At 42.2% G+C, this 16,897-nt stretch overlaps 1 protein-coding gene across 4 annotated transcripts in view; it reads left to right on the forward strand.

Annotated features, from left to right (window-relative positions):
• bchs (WD repeat and FYVE domain containing 3 bchs) overlaps positions 1–16,897 on the forward strand; it is a 404,120-nt gene that overhangs the window by 273,542 nt on the left and 113,681 nt on the right. For all 4 annotated transcript variants that reach the window (XM_071686608.1, XM_071686607.1, XM_071686603.1 and 1 more), the window contains 2 exons: positions 3,006–3,104; positions 7,609–7,747. In XM_071686608.1, coding sequence (XP_071542709.1) covers positions 3,006–3,104; positions 7,609–7,747 — 238 coding nt within the window. The remainder of the gene's footprint in view (positions 1–3,005; positions 3,105–7,608; positions 7,748–16,897) is intronic.

Here is a 16,897-nt window from a genome sequence, read left to right on the forward strand (position 1 = left end):
TCGAGTAAGTAATGAAAGGGTAAGAGAGATGTGTGGAAATAAAAGGAGTGTAGTTGAGACAGCTGAAGAGGAATACCAAATTGGAGTTGGAAGGATGGAGTGAAAAAGATTTTGATTGATCAGGGTCTGAACATACAGGAGGGTAAGTGGTGTGCAAGGAATAAAGTGAATTAGAATGATGTCGTGTACTGGGGTCGACATGCTGTCAATGGACTGAACCAGGGCATGTGAAGCATCTGGGGTAAACCATGGAAAGGTATTCTGTATTAGATTGCTTTAAGAAAAGAGGATTTTGGATTAATAGGATGTGTTGTAGTAATGTTAATGGATTAAGTGACAGGGAAAGCTAGAAATGAAGTAGGTCAAAACTGAATATAGGATTGACATGAAATAAGAGGAATGCCTCTCATTAGTATTCTTTTTTTTTTTTCTTTTTTTTTTTTTCCGCTGTCTCCCGCGTTTGCGAGGTAGCGCAAGGATACAGACGAAAGAAATGGCCCAACCCACCCCCATACACATGTATATACATACGTCCACACACGCAAATATACATACCTACTCAGCTTTCCATGGTTTACCCCAGTCGCTTCACATGCCTTGATTCAATCCACTGACAGCACGTCAACCCCGGTATACCACATCGCTCCAATTCACTCTATTCCTTGCCCTCCTTTCACCCTCCTGCATGTTCAGGCCCCGATCACACAAAATTTTCACTCCATCTTTCCACCTCCAATTTGGTCTCCCTCTTCTCCTCGTTCCCTCCACCTCTGACACATATATTCTCTTGGTCAATCTTTCCTCACTCATTCTCTCCATGTGCCCGAACCATTTCAAAACACCCTCTTCTGTTCTCTCAACCACGCTCTTTTTATATCCACACATCTCTCTTACCCTTACGTTACTTACTCGATCAAACCACCTCACACCACACATTGTCCTCAAACATCTCATTTCCAGCACATCCATCCTCCTGCGCACAACTCTATCCATAGCCCACGCCTCGCAACCATACAACATTGTTGGAACCACTATTCCTTCAAACATACCCATTTTTGCTTTCCGAGATAATGTTCTCGACTTCCACACATTCTTCAAGGCTCCCAGAATATTCGCCCCCTCCCCCACCCTATGATCCACTTCCGCTTCCATGGTTCCATCCGCTGCCAGATCCACTCCCAGATATCTAAAACACTTCACTTCCTCCAGTTTTTCTCCATTCAAACTCACCTCCCAATTGACTTGACCCTCAACCCTACTGTACCTAATAACCTTGCTCTTATTCACATTTACTCTTAACTTTCTTCTTTCACACACTTTACCAAACTCAGTCACCAGCTTCAGCAGTTTCTCACATGAATCAGCCACCAGCGCTGTATCATCAGCGAACAACAACTGACTCACTTCCCAAGCTCTCTCATCCCCAACAGACTTCATACTTGCCCCTCTTTCCAAAACGCTTGCATTCACCTCCCTAACAACCCCATCCATAAACAAATTAAACAACCATGGAGACATCACACACCCCTGCCGCAAACCTACATTCACTGAGAACCAATCACTTTCCTCTCTTCCTACGCGTACACATGCCTTACATCCTCGATAAAAACTTTTCACTGCTTCTAACAACTTGCCTCCCACACCATATATTCTTAATACCTTCCACAGAGCATCTCTATCAACTCTATCGTATGCCTTCTCCAGATCCATAAATGCTACATACAAATCCATTTGCTTTTCTAAGTATTTCTCACATACATTCTTCAAAGCAAACACCTGATCCACACATCCTCTACCACTTCTGAAACCACACTGCTCTTCCCCAATCTGATGCTCTGTACATGCCTTTACCCTCTCAATCAATATCCTCCCATATAATTTACCAGGAATACTCAACAGACTTATACCTCTGTAATTTGAGCACTCACTCTTATCCCCTTTGCCTTTGTACAATGGCACTATGCACGCATTCCGCCAATCCTCAGGCACCTCACCATGAGTCATACATACATTAAATAACCTTACCAACCAGTCAACAATACAGTCACCCCCTTTTTTAATAAGTTCCACTGCAATACCATCCAAACCTGCTGCCTTGCCGGCTTTCATCTTCCGCAAAGCTTTTACTACCTCTTCTCTGTTTACCAAATCATTTTCCCTAACCCTCTCACTTTGCACACCACCACGACCAAAACACCCTATATCTGCCACTCTATCATCAAACACATTCAACAAACCTTCAAAATACTCACTCCATCTCCTTCTCACATCACCACTACTTGTTATCACCTCCCCATTTGCGCCCTTCACTGAAGTTCCCATTTGCTCCCTTGTCTTACGCACTTTATTTACCTCCTTCCAGAACATCTTTTTATTCTCCCTAAAATTTAATGATACTCTCTCACCCCAACTCTCATTTGCCCTTTTTTTCACCTCTTGCACCTTTCTCTTGACCTCCTGTCTCTTTCTTTTATACATCTCCCACTCAATTTCATTTTATCCCTGCAAAAATCGTCCAAATGCCTCTCTCTTCTCTTTCACTAATACTCTTACTTCTTCATCCCACCACTCACTACCCTTTCTAATCAACCCACCTCCCACTCTTCTCATGCCACAAGCATCTTTTGCGCAATCCATCACTGATTCCCTAAATACATCCCATTCCTCCCCCACTCCCCTTACTTCCATTGTTTTCACCTTTTTCCATTCTGTACTCAGTCTGTACTCATTAGTATTCATTTGAAATTATTTAGGCTATGTTATCAGAATCAAGAAATCATTGGCATAAATATATTGGGAGAGAAAAATTAGTTAGGACAGTGCACGGGTTTATGTGGGAATTCTGACAAGTGGAGACCAGCATCTGCAGGTTGTCCAAGTGATATTTTTTTTGATGTGGACATTTGGATATAATTTTTTATAGTAAAGACATTTAAAATTATGATATTTTCAATGATTTTTATCATTGGTGAACCACTTACCTAGATTTTACTTTTCTTTTTCAGATATCTGTTACAGCCCATTGCCTTGGAGATCTTCTCTTCTGATGGGAGAAATTACTTACTTGCCTTACCGAGAAAATTACGCAACAAAACCTATCAAAGGCAAGTATATTGATAGGTTTGTTGAATGTGTTTGATGATAGAGTGGCAGATATAGGGTGTTTTGGTCGAGGTGGTGTGCAAAGTGAGAGGGTTAGGGAAAATGATTTGGTAAACAGAGAAGAGGTAGTAAAAGCTTTGCGGAAGATGAAAGCCGGCAAGGCAGCAGGTTTGGATGGTATTGCAGTGGAATTTATTAAAAAAGGGGGTGACTGTATTGTTGACTAGTTGGTAAGGTTATTTAATGTATGTATGACTCATGGTGAGGTGCCTGAGGATTGGCGAAATGCGTGCATAGTGCCACTGTACAAAGGCAAAGGGGATAAGAGTGAGTGCTCAAATTACAGAGGTATAAGTTTGTTGAGTATTCCTGGTAAATTATATGGGAGGATATTGATTGAGAGGGTGAAGGCATGTACAGAGCATCAGATTGGGGAAGAGCAGTGTGGTTTCAGAAGTGGTAGAGGATGTGTGGATCAGGTGTTTGCTTTGAAGAATGTATGTGAGAAATACTTAGAAAAGCATATGGATTTGTATGTAGCATTTATGGATCTGGAGAAGGCATATGATAGAGTTGATAGAGATGCTCTGTGGAAGGTATTAAGAATATATGGTGTGGGAGGCAAGTTGTTAGAAGCAGTGAAAAGTTTTTATCGAGGATGTAAGGCATGTGTACGTGTAGGAAGAGAGGAAAGTGATTGGTTCTCAGTGAATGTAGGTTTGCGGCAGGGGTGTGTGATGTCCCCATGGTTGTTTAATTTGTTTATGGATGGGGTTGTTAGGGAGGTGAATGCAAGAGTTTTGGAAAGAGGGGCAAGTATGAAGTCTGTTGTGGATGAGAGAGCTTGGGAAGTGAGTCAGTTGTTGTTCGCTGATGATACAGCGCTGGTGGCTGATTCATGTGAGAAACTGCAGAAGCTGGTGACTGAGTTTGGTAAAGTGTGTGAAAGGAGAAAGTTAAGAGTAAATGTGAATAAGAGCAAGGTTATTAGGTACAGTAGGGTTGAGGGTCAAGTCAATTGGGAGGTGAGTTTGAATGGAGAAAAACTGGAGGAAGTGAAGTGTTTTAGATATCTGGGAGTGGATCTGGCAGCGGATGGAACCATGGAAGCGGAAGTGGATCATAGGGTGGGGGAGGGGGCGAAAATTCTGGGAGCCTTGAAGAATGTGTGGAAGTCGAGAACATTATCTCGGAAAGCAAAAATGGGTATGTTTGAAGGAATAGTGGTTCCAACAATGTTGTATGGTTGCGAGGCGTGGGCTATGGATAGAGTTGTGCGCAGGAGGATGGATGTGCTGGAAATGAGATGTTTGAGGACAATGTGTGGTGTGAGGTGGTTTGATCGAGTAAGTAACGAAAGGGTAAGAGAGATGTGTGGAAATAAAAAGAGCGTGGTTGAGAGAGCAGAAGAGGGTATTTTGAAATGGTTTGGGCACATGGAGAGAATGAGTGAGGAAAGATTGACCAAGAGGATATATGTGTCGGAGGTGGAGGGAACGAGGAGAAGAGGGAGACCAAATTGGAGGTAGAAAGATGGAGTGAAGAAGATTTTGTGTGATCGGGGCCTGAACATGCAGGAGGGTGAAAGGAGGGCAAGGAATAGAGTGAATTGGATCGATGTGGTATACCGGGGTTGACGTGCTGTCAGTGGATTGAATCAAGGCATGTGAAGCATCTGGGGTAAACCATGGAAAGCTGTGTAGGTATGTATATTTGTGTGTGTGGACGTATGTATATACATGTGTATGGGGGTGGGTTGGGCCATTTCTTTCATCTGTTTCCTTGCGCTACCTCGCAAACGCGGGAGACAGCGACAAAAAAAGTATAATAAAAAAAATATAAAAAATATATATATATATATATATTATCCCTGGGGATAGGGGAGAAAGAATACTTCCCACGTATTCCCTGCGTGTCGTAGAAGGCGACTAAAAGGGGGGGGAGCGGGGGGCTGGAAATCCTCCCCTCTCATTATTCTTTTTTAATCTTCCAAAAGAAGGAACAGAGAAGGGGGCCAGGTGAGAATATACCCTCAAAGGCCCAGTTCTCTGTTCTTAACGCTACCTCGCTAACGCGGGAAATGGCGAATAGTTTGAAAGAAAGAAAGAAAAGAATATATATATATATATATATATATATATATATATATATATATATATATATTTTTTTTTATTATTATTATTATACTTTATCGCTGTCTCCCGCGTTGGCGAGGTAGCGCAAGGAAACAGACGAAAGAATGGCCCAACCCACCCACATACACATGTATATACATACATGTCCACACACGCAAATACACATACCTATACATCTCAATGTACACATATATATACACACACAGACATGTACACATATACACATGTACATAATTCATACTGTCTGCCTCTATTTGTTCCCATTGCCACCTCGCCACACATAGAATAACAACCCCCTCCCCCCACATGTGTGCGAAGTAGCGCTAGGAAAAGACACCGAAGGCCCCATTCGTTCACACTCAGTCTCTAGCTGTCATGTAATAATGCACCGAAACCACAGCTCCCTTTCCACATCCAGGCCCCACACAACTTTCCATGGTTTACCCCAGACGCTTCACATGCCCTGGTTCAATCCATTGACAGCACGTCGACCCTGGTATACCACATTGTTCCAATTCACTCTATTCCTTGCACGCCTTTCACCCTCCTGCATGTTCAGGCCCCGATCACTCAAAATCTTTTTCACTCCATCCTTCCACCTCCAATTTGGTCTCCCACTTCTCCTCGTTCCCCCCACCTCTGACGCATATATCCTCTTGGTCAATCTTCCCTCTCTCATTCTCTCCATGTGGCCAAACCATTTCAAAACACCCTCTTCTGCTCTCTCAACCACACTCTTTTTATTTCCTTACATCTCTCTTACCCTTACATTACTTACTCGATCAAACCACGTCACACCACATATTGATCTCAAACATCTCATTTCCAGCACATCCACCCTCCTCCGCACAACTCTATCCGTAGCCCACGCCTCGCAACCATCATACAACATTGTTGGAACCACTATTCCTTCAAACATACCCATTTTTGCTTTCCGAGATAATGTTCTCGACTTCCAAACATTCTTCAAGGCTCCCAGAATTTTCGCCCCCTCCCCCACCCTATGATTCACTTCCGCTTCCATGGTTCCATCCACTGCCAAATTCACTCCCAGATATCTAAAACACTTCACTTCCTCCAGTTTTTCTCCATTCAAACTTACCTCCCAGTTGACTTGTCCCTCAACCCTACTGTACCTAATAACCTTGCTCTTATTCACATTTACTCTCAGCTTTCTTCTTTCACACACTATACCAAAGTCAGTCACCAGCTTCTGCAGTTTCTCACTGGAATCATTCACCAGCGGTATATCATCAGCTAACAATAACTGACTCACTTCCCAAGCCCTCTCATCCACAACAGACTGCATACTTGCCCTTCTCTCCAAAACTCTTGCATTCACCTCCCTAACAACCCCATCCATAAACAAATTAAACAACCATGGAGACATCACACACCCCTGCTGCAAACCGACATTCACTGAGAACCAATCACTTTCCTCTCTTCCTACTCTTACACATGCCTTACATCCTCGATAGAAACTTTTCACTGCTCCTAGCAACTTGCCTCCCACACCATACTCTTAATACCTTCCACAGAGCATCTCTATCAACTCTTATCATAAGCCTTCTCCAGATCCATAAATGCTACATACAAATCCATTTGCTTTTCTAAGTATTTCTCACATACATTCTTCAAAGCAAACACCTGATCCACACATCCTCTACAACTTCTGAAACCACACTGCTCTTCCTCAATCTGATGCTCTGTACATGCTTTCACCCTCTCAATCAATACTCTCCCTTATAATTTCCCAGGAATACTCAACAAACTTATACCTCTGTAATTTGAGCACTCACCTTTATCCCCTTTGCCTTTTTACAATGGCACTATACATGCATTCTGTTTTCCTGCAAAAATCATCCAAATGCCTCTCTCTTTTCTTTGACTAATAATCTTACATCTTCGTCCCACCACTCACTACCCTTTCTAACCTGTCCACTTCCCACACTTTTCATGCCACAAGCTACTTTTGTGTAAGCCATCACTGCATCCCTAAAAACATCCCATTCCTCCCCCTTTCCCCTTACGTCCTTTGGTCTCACCTTTTTCCATTCTGCACTCAGTCTCTCCTGGTACTTCCTCACACACATCTCCTTCACAAGCTCACTTACTCTCACCACTCTCTTCACCCCAACATTCTCTCTTCTTTTCTGAAAACCTCTACACATCTTCACCTTCACCTCCACAAGATAGTGATCAGACATCCCTCCAGTTGCACCTCTCAGCACATTAGCATTCAAAAGTCTCTCTTTCACGTGCCTATCAATTAACATGTAATCCAATAAAAGATAATGACATATGTAAGTGGATTATTGACATCTTCATTTTCTATTCTGCATGGCATTTAACTGCATTTAATTTTTTCTAGATTATTGATGGTATGCACAGGGTTAGCAGACAATGCCCAGCAATCAGTAGAGGGGCAGAGACGGTCAGCCAGCGTTGAACAAGCAGGAGGGCTTTTCTCTTCCATTATTGGGGAAACATCTGTGACTCACAGATGGGTTGTAAGTACATTAACCCTGTAAGTTAGTAAAGGACTCTTAGTCATCAGTGATCAATGATGTATTTGGATTCACAGATATATTATTCATATTGGGATGATATACTTGGTCTGAGTTATATTATTTGCCTGATGTTACCCAAGTATGAGATGTTATTTTATTACATAATATGCATGCTTTCATAACACCTCTCCCCATTCTTTTCCATCCAAAAGGTATACTGTATCTAATGAGAGGTGATCCACGTTCTGAGGGTGTTTATTTTGTTCATGGCATTCATGTTGATGTTTGTGATGTGGAGAGTGATTGTCAGGTGTGTTTTATTTGAAATCTAGTATTGTGTGTATCTTACTGAATGGGAATGGTTGATCATTGAGGATAATGTCATGTTACTGGGGAGATTCAAGTCTGATAGGGGTTAAGGTGATACTGAATTTCTGTGTAGATGTAGACATTTTGTTTTGAGCTAGCCAGTGTTCTAAGTGGTTGACATAGTGTTGCATGTTTATAATTGCATGTGTAATGCTAGGTTGCTGTAGTATGAATTGAAGGTCTTTTACATATAAGAGGACATTCACAATGTTGTAAAGAGGTGGAGGCAGTCATGAGGTAAGAAAATGAAGAGGACAGAAGAAAGAACAACTCCTTGGGTACATCATTTTAAGGCATGAGAGGTCTTGAAGTGTGGCCTTTGCAGATGACTTTCATGAAGCTGGCTGTGAAGTTGCCAAGCTTTTGTCACTTTTATAGAGGGTATGGGTATGTATCTTATTGAAGGTGTGAGTATATGTTAGGGAATGGTGTCATGTGCTTTATTGATGTCTGTTGTCACTGATACTGTGTGGGAGGCGAATTGCAGTTGATTTAAGCCTTGCACAGTATGTTGCATGAGGTTTGTATGCAGCATGGTTGTGAAAGGTTTTAGCGTAAAGCTGCTATGGGTGAGTGAGTACTTGCACACATCTGCTTATAGTGAAATTTGGTTAAAGACAGGGTTAATGTGTAGCAGTCACTGCACATCTTACTTTATAGATAATGCTCTTTTTCTAAGCTGTAATGTTTACATTGTAATTATCAATCTTAGGAGAGACTGAGTACAGAATGGAAAAAGGTGAGAACAATGGAAGTAAGGGGAGTGGGGGAGGAATGGGATGTATTTAGGGAATCAGTGATGGATTGCGCAAAAGATGCTTGTGGCATGAGAAGAGTGGGAGATGGGTTGATTAGAAAGGGTAGTGAGTGGTGGGATGAAGAAGTAAAAGTATTAGTGAAAGAGAAGAGAGAGGCATTTGGACGATTTTTGCAGGGAAAAAATAAAATTGAGTGGGAGATGTATAAAAGAAAGAGACAGGAGGTCAAGAGAAAGGTGCAAGAGGTGAAAAAAGGGCAAATGAGAGTTGGGGTGAGAGAGTATCATTAAATTTTAGGGAGAATAAAAAGATGTTCTGGAAGGAGGTAAATAAAGTGCGTAAGACAAGGGAGCAAATGGGAACTTCAGTGAAGGGCGCAAATGGGAAGGTGATAACAAGTAGTGGTGATGTGAGAAGGAGATGGAGTGAGTATTTTGAAGGTTTGTTGAATGTCTTTGATGATAGAGTGACAGATATAGGGTGTTTTGGTCGAGGTGGTGTGCAAAGTGAGAGGGTTAGGGAAAATGATTTGGTAAACAGAGAAGAGGTAGTAAAAGCTTTGCGGAAGATGAAAGCCGGCAAGGCAGCAGGTTTGGATGGTATTGCAGTGGAATTTATTAAAAAAGGGGGTGACTGTATTGTTGACTGGTTGGTAAGGTTATTTAATGTATGTATGACTCATGGTGAGGTGCCTGAGGATTGGCGGAATGCGTGCATAGTGCCATTGTACAAAGGCAAAGGGGATAAGAGTGAGTGCTCAAATTACAGAGGTATAAGTTTGTTGAGTATTCCTGGTAAATTATATGGGAGGGTATTGATTGAGAGGGTGAAGGCATGTACAGAGCATCAGATTGGGGAAGAGCAGTGTGGTTTCAGAAGTGGTAGAGGATGTGTGGATCAGGTGTTTGCTTTGAAGAATGTATGTGAGAAATACTTAGAAAAGCAAATGGATTTGTATGTAGCATTTATGGATCTGGAGAAGGCATATGATAGAGTTGATAGAGATGCTCTGTGGAAGGTATTAAGAATGTATGGTGTGGGAGGCAAGTTGTTAGAAGCAGTGAAAAGTTTTTATCGAGGATGTAAGGCATGTGTACGCGTAGGAAGAGAGGAAAGTGATTGGTTCTCAGTGAATGTAGGTTTGCGGCAGGGGTGTGTGATGTCTCCATGGTTGTTTAATTTGTTTATGGATGGGGTTGTTAGGGAGGTGAATGCAAGAGTTTTGGAAAGAGGGGCAAGTATGAAGTCTGTTGTGGATGAGAGAGCTTGGGAAGTGAGTCAGTTGTTGTTCGCTGATGATACAGCGCTGGTGGCTGATTCATGTGAGAAACTGCAGAAGCTGGTGACTGAGTTTGGTAAAGTGTGTGAAAGAAGAAAGTTAAGAGTTAATGTGAATAAGAGCAAGGTTATTAGGTACAGTAGGGTTGAGGGTCAAGTCAATTGGGAAGTGAGTTTGAATGGAGAAAAACTGGAGGAAGTGAAGTGTTTTAGATATCTGGGAGTGGATCTGGCAGCGGATGGAACCATGGAAGCGGAAGTGGATCATAGGGTGGGGGAGGGGGCGAAAATTCTGGGAGCCTTGAAGAATGTGTGGAAGTCGAGAACATTATCTCGGAAAGCAAAAATGGGTATGTTTGAAGGAATAGTGGTTCCAACAATGTTGTATGGTTGCGAGGCGTGGGCTATGGATAGAGTTGTGCGCAGGAGGATGGATGTGCTGGAAATGAGATGTTTGAGGACAATGTGTGGTGTGAGGTGGTTTGATCGAGTAAGTAACGTAAGGGTAAGAGAGATGTGTGGAAATAAAAAGAGCGTGGTTGAGAGAGCAGAAGAGGGTATTTTGAAATGGTTTGGGCACATGGAGAGAATGAGTGAGGAAAGATTGACCAAGAGGATATATGTGTCGGAGGTGGAGGGAACGAGGAGAAGAGGGAGACCAAATTGGAGGTGGAAAGATGGAGTGAAGAAGATTTTGTGTAATCGGGGCCTGAACATGCAGGAGGGTGAAAGGAGGGCAAGGAATAGAGTGAATTGGAGCGATGTGGTATACCGGGGTTGACGTGCTGTCAGTGGATTGAATCGGCATGTGAAGCGTCTGGGGTAAACCATGGAAAGCTGTGTAGGTATGTATATTTGCGTGTGTGGACGTATGTATATACATGTGTATGGGGGTGGGTTGGGCCATTTCTTTCGTCTGTTTCCTTGCGCTACCTCGCAAACGCGGGAGACAGCGACAAAGCAAAAAAAAAAAAAAAAACAAAGGTTCATCTGGGACTGACTTTAACCTTATACCATAGCAAGGTTTAAATGTTTCTGTCATTGTTTCATAGATGTTTATTGTTTCTTGTGGTGGTTCATTGACTTATCATTCTGTCTCATGCAGGACTCTTGTTTGATTTTATTTGATATCTATTTGGTATCCCTGGATAGAGCTGAAAAGAATACTGGTGGGGCTGGAAATCCTCCCTCCCAGGTTACTATCTAAAACAAGGAACAAAGTAATGAACGCTGTGAGGGTCTTTTTTCCTCTAAGGCTCAGTGAAGTCTCTTTTTTTCCTTTAAGTCTCAGTCATCTCTTCTGGATAGTTCCTTGCTCATGTGGGAAATAGCGAATATGCATGAAAGAAAGGAGAAAGATTTGTTTGGTAAATTTCCTTGGTATTTTTGTGGACCTCTTGCTGAGAGGCTTTTAAGTTCTTGAATATTGGGATGTTGTGGTTGATTGTGTTGGATCTTTTTTGAGGGGGGCTTATGTTGATGGTGATAGTGATAAAAGGCATTAGAAAGAAGGGGATCTGGGGAGGGTTTGGATGGCTTCAGGATGGATATTATGATGTCAGATTTCTTGATTGGTAGATTTTGTTTTGTACCCTGGGGTAGTTAAAGTTTCATTAAGTATTTGGGTCTCTGCTGGGCTAAGGTGTTTTATATGGATAAGTTTGATATGTCAAGAGTCTGTTCTAGGGAAATTCATAAGGGTTTTAATTGAGACCTGCTCTGATAAGAGCAAAAGCTGTGAGGATACTTGTGTCAGTTGATTTTGTGTAGGTTTTTCATGATAGTTCTTTTAAAAGGTATCATTGGTGCGTGGATGATTTTTTAGTAGTTGGGATGTTTTTGCATCAGAATAGCCATATTTTTGTTTATTGGGGCTAGGATGGTGTGCAAGATTTGAATTTTCTTAAATTTTTACCAGAGTTGAGTGTCACTGGTCTTTTGGTTCATTTTACTAAGGTATGAGTGCCAGTTTGCTGTTTAAGTTTCACCTATTCTGTGGTTTATGCTGCTTGTGAGCAGTTTTGTGTGAAGTTTCTTTCTGTATTGATTTCAGTGCCCACCATCCCACATGTATCTGCACTCAGACCTAAGATCCCAGCTGCAGTCTCTCATTATCTTCATCTTATGCAGCTAGCCACCCAGACTCCCATCTCACCATCTCCAGTAGCCATCCTTATCAGACATCAACTTCTCCTCACTAGCCTCACACTCATGGACTTCTGGAGCGCACTTCACAAACTGCTTTCTGACCTCCTACCCATCATGATAACACTCCACCTGGCCTACCCAATCCACACAACCATCAAAAGGACCTACACATTACACAAACAACAGGAAAGCTGAATGGCCAGCCCTCACACAGTACTTGGAAATGTCCCCAGAACTTCAGTATAGGTGATTTCCCATTCCTAGATCATGCGATAACACACTTCATCAGCATCTCCAGTCAGATTAACAAAAAGCATATATCATGGTTATAGAGAGAAATACAGATCAGACTGACTGAACCTTTGAGGGAATATCCTTACTTGGCCCCCTCCTCTGTTCCTTCTTTTGCAAAACTAGAAATGAGAGGGGAAGATTTCCAGCCCCCCTGCTCCCTTCCCTTTTAGCTGCCTTCTACGACATGCAGGGAAGTATGGGAAGTATTCTTTCTCCCTTATCCCCCGGGATAACAGATCAGACTTACTTCCACTAATTACATATATCATAAATCAAAAAATCAGCTCAGACAGACCATTCACCATCAACAAAAATCAAAGCATCACTAACCTAATTGCTGAAGAATGAAATGAAAAACTGGCACTTCTTTATCAGAACAGTGAACCACAAGATCAACAGCACCCATCTCTGTTGCACAATAAAGATGATCTGCACATACTGCACCTTAAGTGTTAACAGATTCTGCTTGCTTGAGGTTAATCTCAAGTGAAAAGTCACCTTTAGCATGGCTGTCTCATTTCTATGAAAGAGTCTTGGTCCTACTTACAACCTTTTTAAAGGCTCCTGCAGACCAGGGCTGCTTTACTCCCAGTAGCAGGGAAATGTAAAGTTCCTTGGCATAAGAAGTTCTTTGAGGAGACTGTACTCCTAATGATGCAGCCTCATTAAAGGTAATACTTATTTACATTTTTTTTTCATACTTGATTGCTGTTTCCCACATTAGCAAGGTAGCATCAAGAGAAGTGGGAAACCAAATTGTAGGTGGAAAGATGGAGTAAAAAAGATTTTGAACAGTTGGTGCCTAAACATGCATGAGGGTGAATGGCTTGCATAGAATAGGGTGAATTAGTACATTTTAGTTTACTTGGATCAATGTGCTGTCAGTGGACTGAACCAGGGTATGTGAAATGTCTGGAGTATGCCATGGAAAGGTCTATATATATATTTCTTTCTTTCTTTCAAACTATTCGCCACTTCCCGCATTAGCGAGGTAGCGTTAAGAACAGAGGACTGGGCCTTTGAGGGAATACCCTCACCTGGCCCAATTCTCTGTTCCTTCTTTTTGGAAAAAAAAAAAAAAAAAAAAAAAAAAAATGAGAGGGGAGGATTTCCAGCCCCCCGCTCCCTCCCCTTTTAGTTGCCTTCTACGACACGCAGGGAATACGTGGGAAGTATTCTTAATCCCCTATCCCCATATATATATATATATATATATATATATATATATATATATATATATATATATATATATGTATATATATATTATCCTTGGGGATAGGGGAGAAAGAATACTACCCACGTATTCCCTGTGTGTCATAGAAGGCAACTTAAAGGGGAGGGAGTGGGGTGCTGGAAATCCTCCCCTCTCATTATTTTTTTTTAATTCTCCAAAAGAAGGAACAGAGAAGGGGGCCAGGTGAAGATATTCCCTCAACGGCCCAGTCCTCTGTTCTTAACGCTACCTCGCTAATGCGGGAAATGGCAAATAGTTTGAAAGAACCCCCTCCCCCCTCATGTGCACGAGGTAGCGTTAGGAAAAGACAACAAAGGCCACATTCGTTCACACTCAGTCTCTAGCTGTCATGTAATAATGCACCAAAACCAATGCTCCCTTTCCACATCCAGGCCCCACAGAACTTTCCATGGTTTACCCCAGACGCTTCACATGCCCTGTTTCAATCCATTGACAGCACATCGACCCTGGTATACCACATCGTTCCAATTCACTCTATTCCTTGCACGCTTTTCACCCTCCTGCATGTTCAGGCCCCAATCTTTCATAATCTTTTTCACTTCATCTTTCCACCTCCAGTTTGGTCTCCCACTTCTAGTTCCCTCCACCTCAGACACATATATTCTCTTGGTCAATCTTTCCTCACTCACTCTCTCCATGTGACCAAACCTTTTCAAAACACCCTCTTCTTCTCTATCAACCACACTCTTTTTATTGCCACACATCTCTCTTACCCTGTTATTACTTATTCGATTAAACCACCTCACACCACATATTGTCCTCAAACATCTCATTTCCAGCACATCCACCCTCCTCCGCACAACTCTATCCATAGCCCACGCCTCGCAACTATATAACATTGTTGGAACCACTATTCCTTCAAACATACCCATTTTTGCTTTCCAAGATAACATTCTCAACTGCCACACATTTTTCAACGCTCCCAAATCTTTCGCCCCCTCCCCTACCCAATGATTCACTTCCTCTTCCATGGTTCCATCCGCTGCCAAATCCACTCGCAGATAACTAAAACACTTCACTTCCTCCAGTTTTTCTCCATTCAAACTTACCTCCCAGTTGAATTGTCCCTCAACCCTGCTGTACCTAATAATCTTGCTGTTATTCACATTTACTCTCAGCTTTCTTCTTTCACACACTTTACCAAACTCAGTCACCAGCTTCTGCAGTATCTCACCGGAATCAGCCACCAGCGCTGTATCATCAGCGAACAACAACTGAATCACTTCCTAAGCTCTCTCATCCACAACAGAGTGCATACTTGCCCCTCTTTCCAAAACTCTTGCATTCACCTCCCTAACAACCCCATCCATAAACAAATTAAACAGCCATGGAGACATCACACACCCCTGCCACAAACCTACATTCACTGAGAACCAATCACTTTCCTCTCCCTACACGTACACATGCCTTACATCCTCGATAAAAACTTTTCACTGCTTCTAACAACTTGCCTCCCACACCATATATTCTTAATACCTTCCACAGAGCATCTTTATCAACTCTATCATATGCCTTCTCCAGATCCATAAATGCTACATGCAAATCCATTTGCTTTTCTTAGTATTTCTCTTATACATTCTTCAAAACAAACACCTGATCCACACATCCTCTACCACTTCTGAAACCACACTGCTCTTCCCCAATCTGATGCTCTGCACATGCCTTCACCCTCTCAGTCAAAACCCTCCCATATAATTACCTAGGAATACTCAACAAACTTATACCTCTAATTTGAGCACTCACTTTTATCCCCTTTGTCTTTGTACAATGGCACTATGCAAGCATTCTGCTAATCCTCAGGCACCTCACCATGAGTCATACATACCTTAAGTAACCTTACCAACGAGTCAACAATACAGTCACCCCCTTTCTTGATAAATTCCACTGCAATACCATCCAAACCCGCCGCCTTGCTGGCTTTCATCTTCCGCAGCGCTTTTACTACCTCTTCTCTGTTTACCAAATCATTCTCCTTAACCCTCTCACTTTGCACACCACCTCGACCAAAACACCGTATATCTGCCACTCTATCATCAAACACATTCAACAAACCTTCAAAAATACTCACTCCATCTCATTCTCACATCACCACTACTTGTTATGACCTCCCCATTAGCCCCCTTCACTGATATTCCCATTTGTTCCCTTGTCTTACACACTTTATTTACCTCCTTCCAAAACATCTTTTTATTCTCCCTAGAATTTAATGATACTCTCTCACCCTAACTCTCATTTGCCCTCTTTTTCACCTCCTGCACCTTTCTCTTGACCTCCTGCACCTTTCTTTTATACATCTCCCAGTCATTTGTATTATTTCTCTGGAAAAACCGTCCAAATGCCTCTCTTTTCTCTTTCACTAATAATCTTACTTCTTCATCCCACCACTCACTACCCTTTCTAATCTGCCCATCTCCCACACTCCTCATGCCACAAGCATCTTTTGCACCAAGCATCACTGCTTTCCTAAATACATCCCATTCCTCTCCCACTCCCCTTACATCCTTTGTTCTAACCTTTTCGGATTCTGTACTCAGTCTCTCCTGGTACTTCCTTTCACAAGTCTCCTTCCCAAGCTCACTTACTCTCACCACTCTCTTCACCCCAACATTCTCTCTTCTTTTCTGAAAACCTTTACAAATCTTCACCTTCACCTCTACAAGATAATGACCAGACATCCCTCCAGTTGCACCTCTCAGCACATTAACATCCAAAAGTCTCTCTTTTGCGCGCCTATCAATTAACATGTAATCCAGTAATGCTCTTTGGCCATCTCTCCTACATACATACGTATACTTATGTATATCTCTCTTTTTAAACCAGGTATTCCCAATCACCAGTCCTTTTTCAGCACATAAATCTACAAGCTCTTCACCTTTTCCATTTAGAACACTGAACACCCCATGTACACCAATTATTCCCTCAACTGCCACATTACTCACCTTTGCATTCAAATCACCCATCACTATAACCTGGTCTCGTGCATCAAAACTAGTAACACACTCACTCAGCCTCTCATGATCTTTCTTCTCATGCCTAGTTGCATATGCA

This window comes from Panulirus ornatus, chromosome 42 (genome assembly GCF_036320965.1).
Source record: "Panulirus ornatus isolate Po-2019 chromosome 42, ASM3632096v1, whole genome shotgun sequence".
Taxonomy (NCBI): Eukaryota; Metazoa; Arthropoda; class Malacostraca; order Decapoda; family Palinuridae; genus Panulirus; species Panulirus ornatus.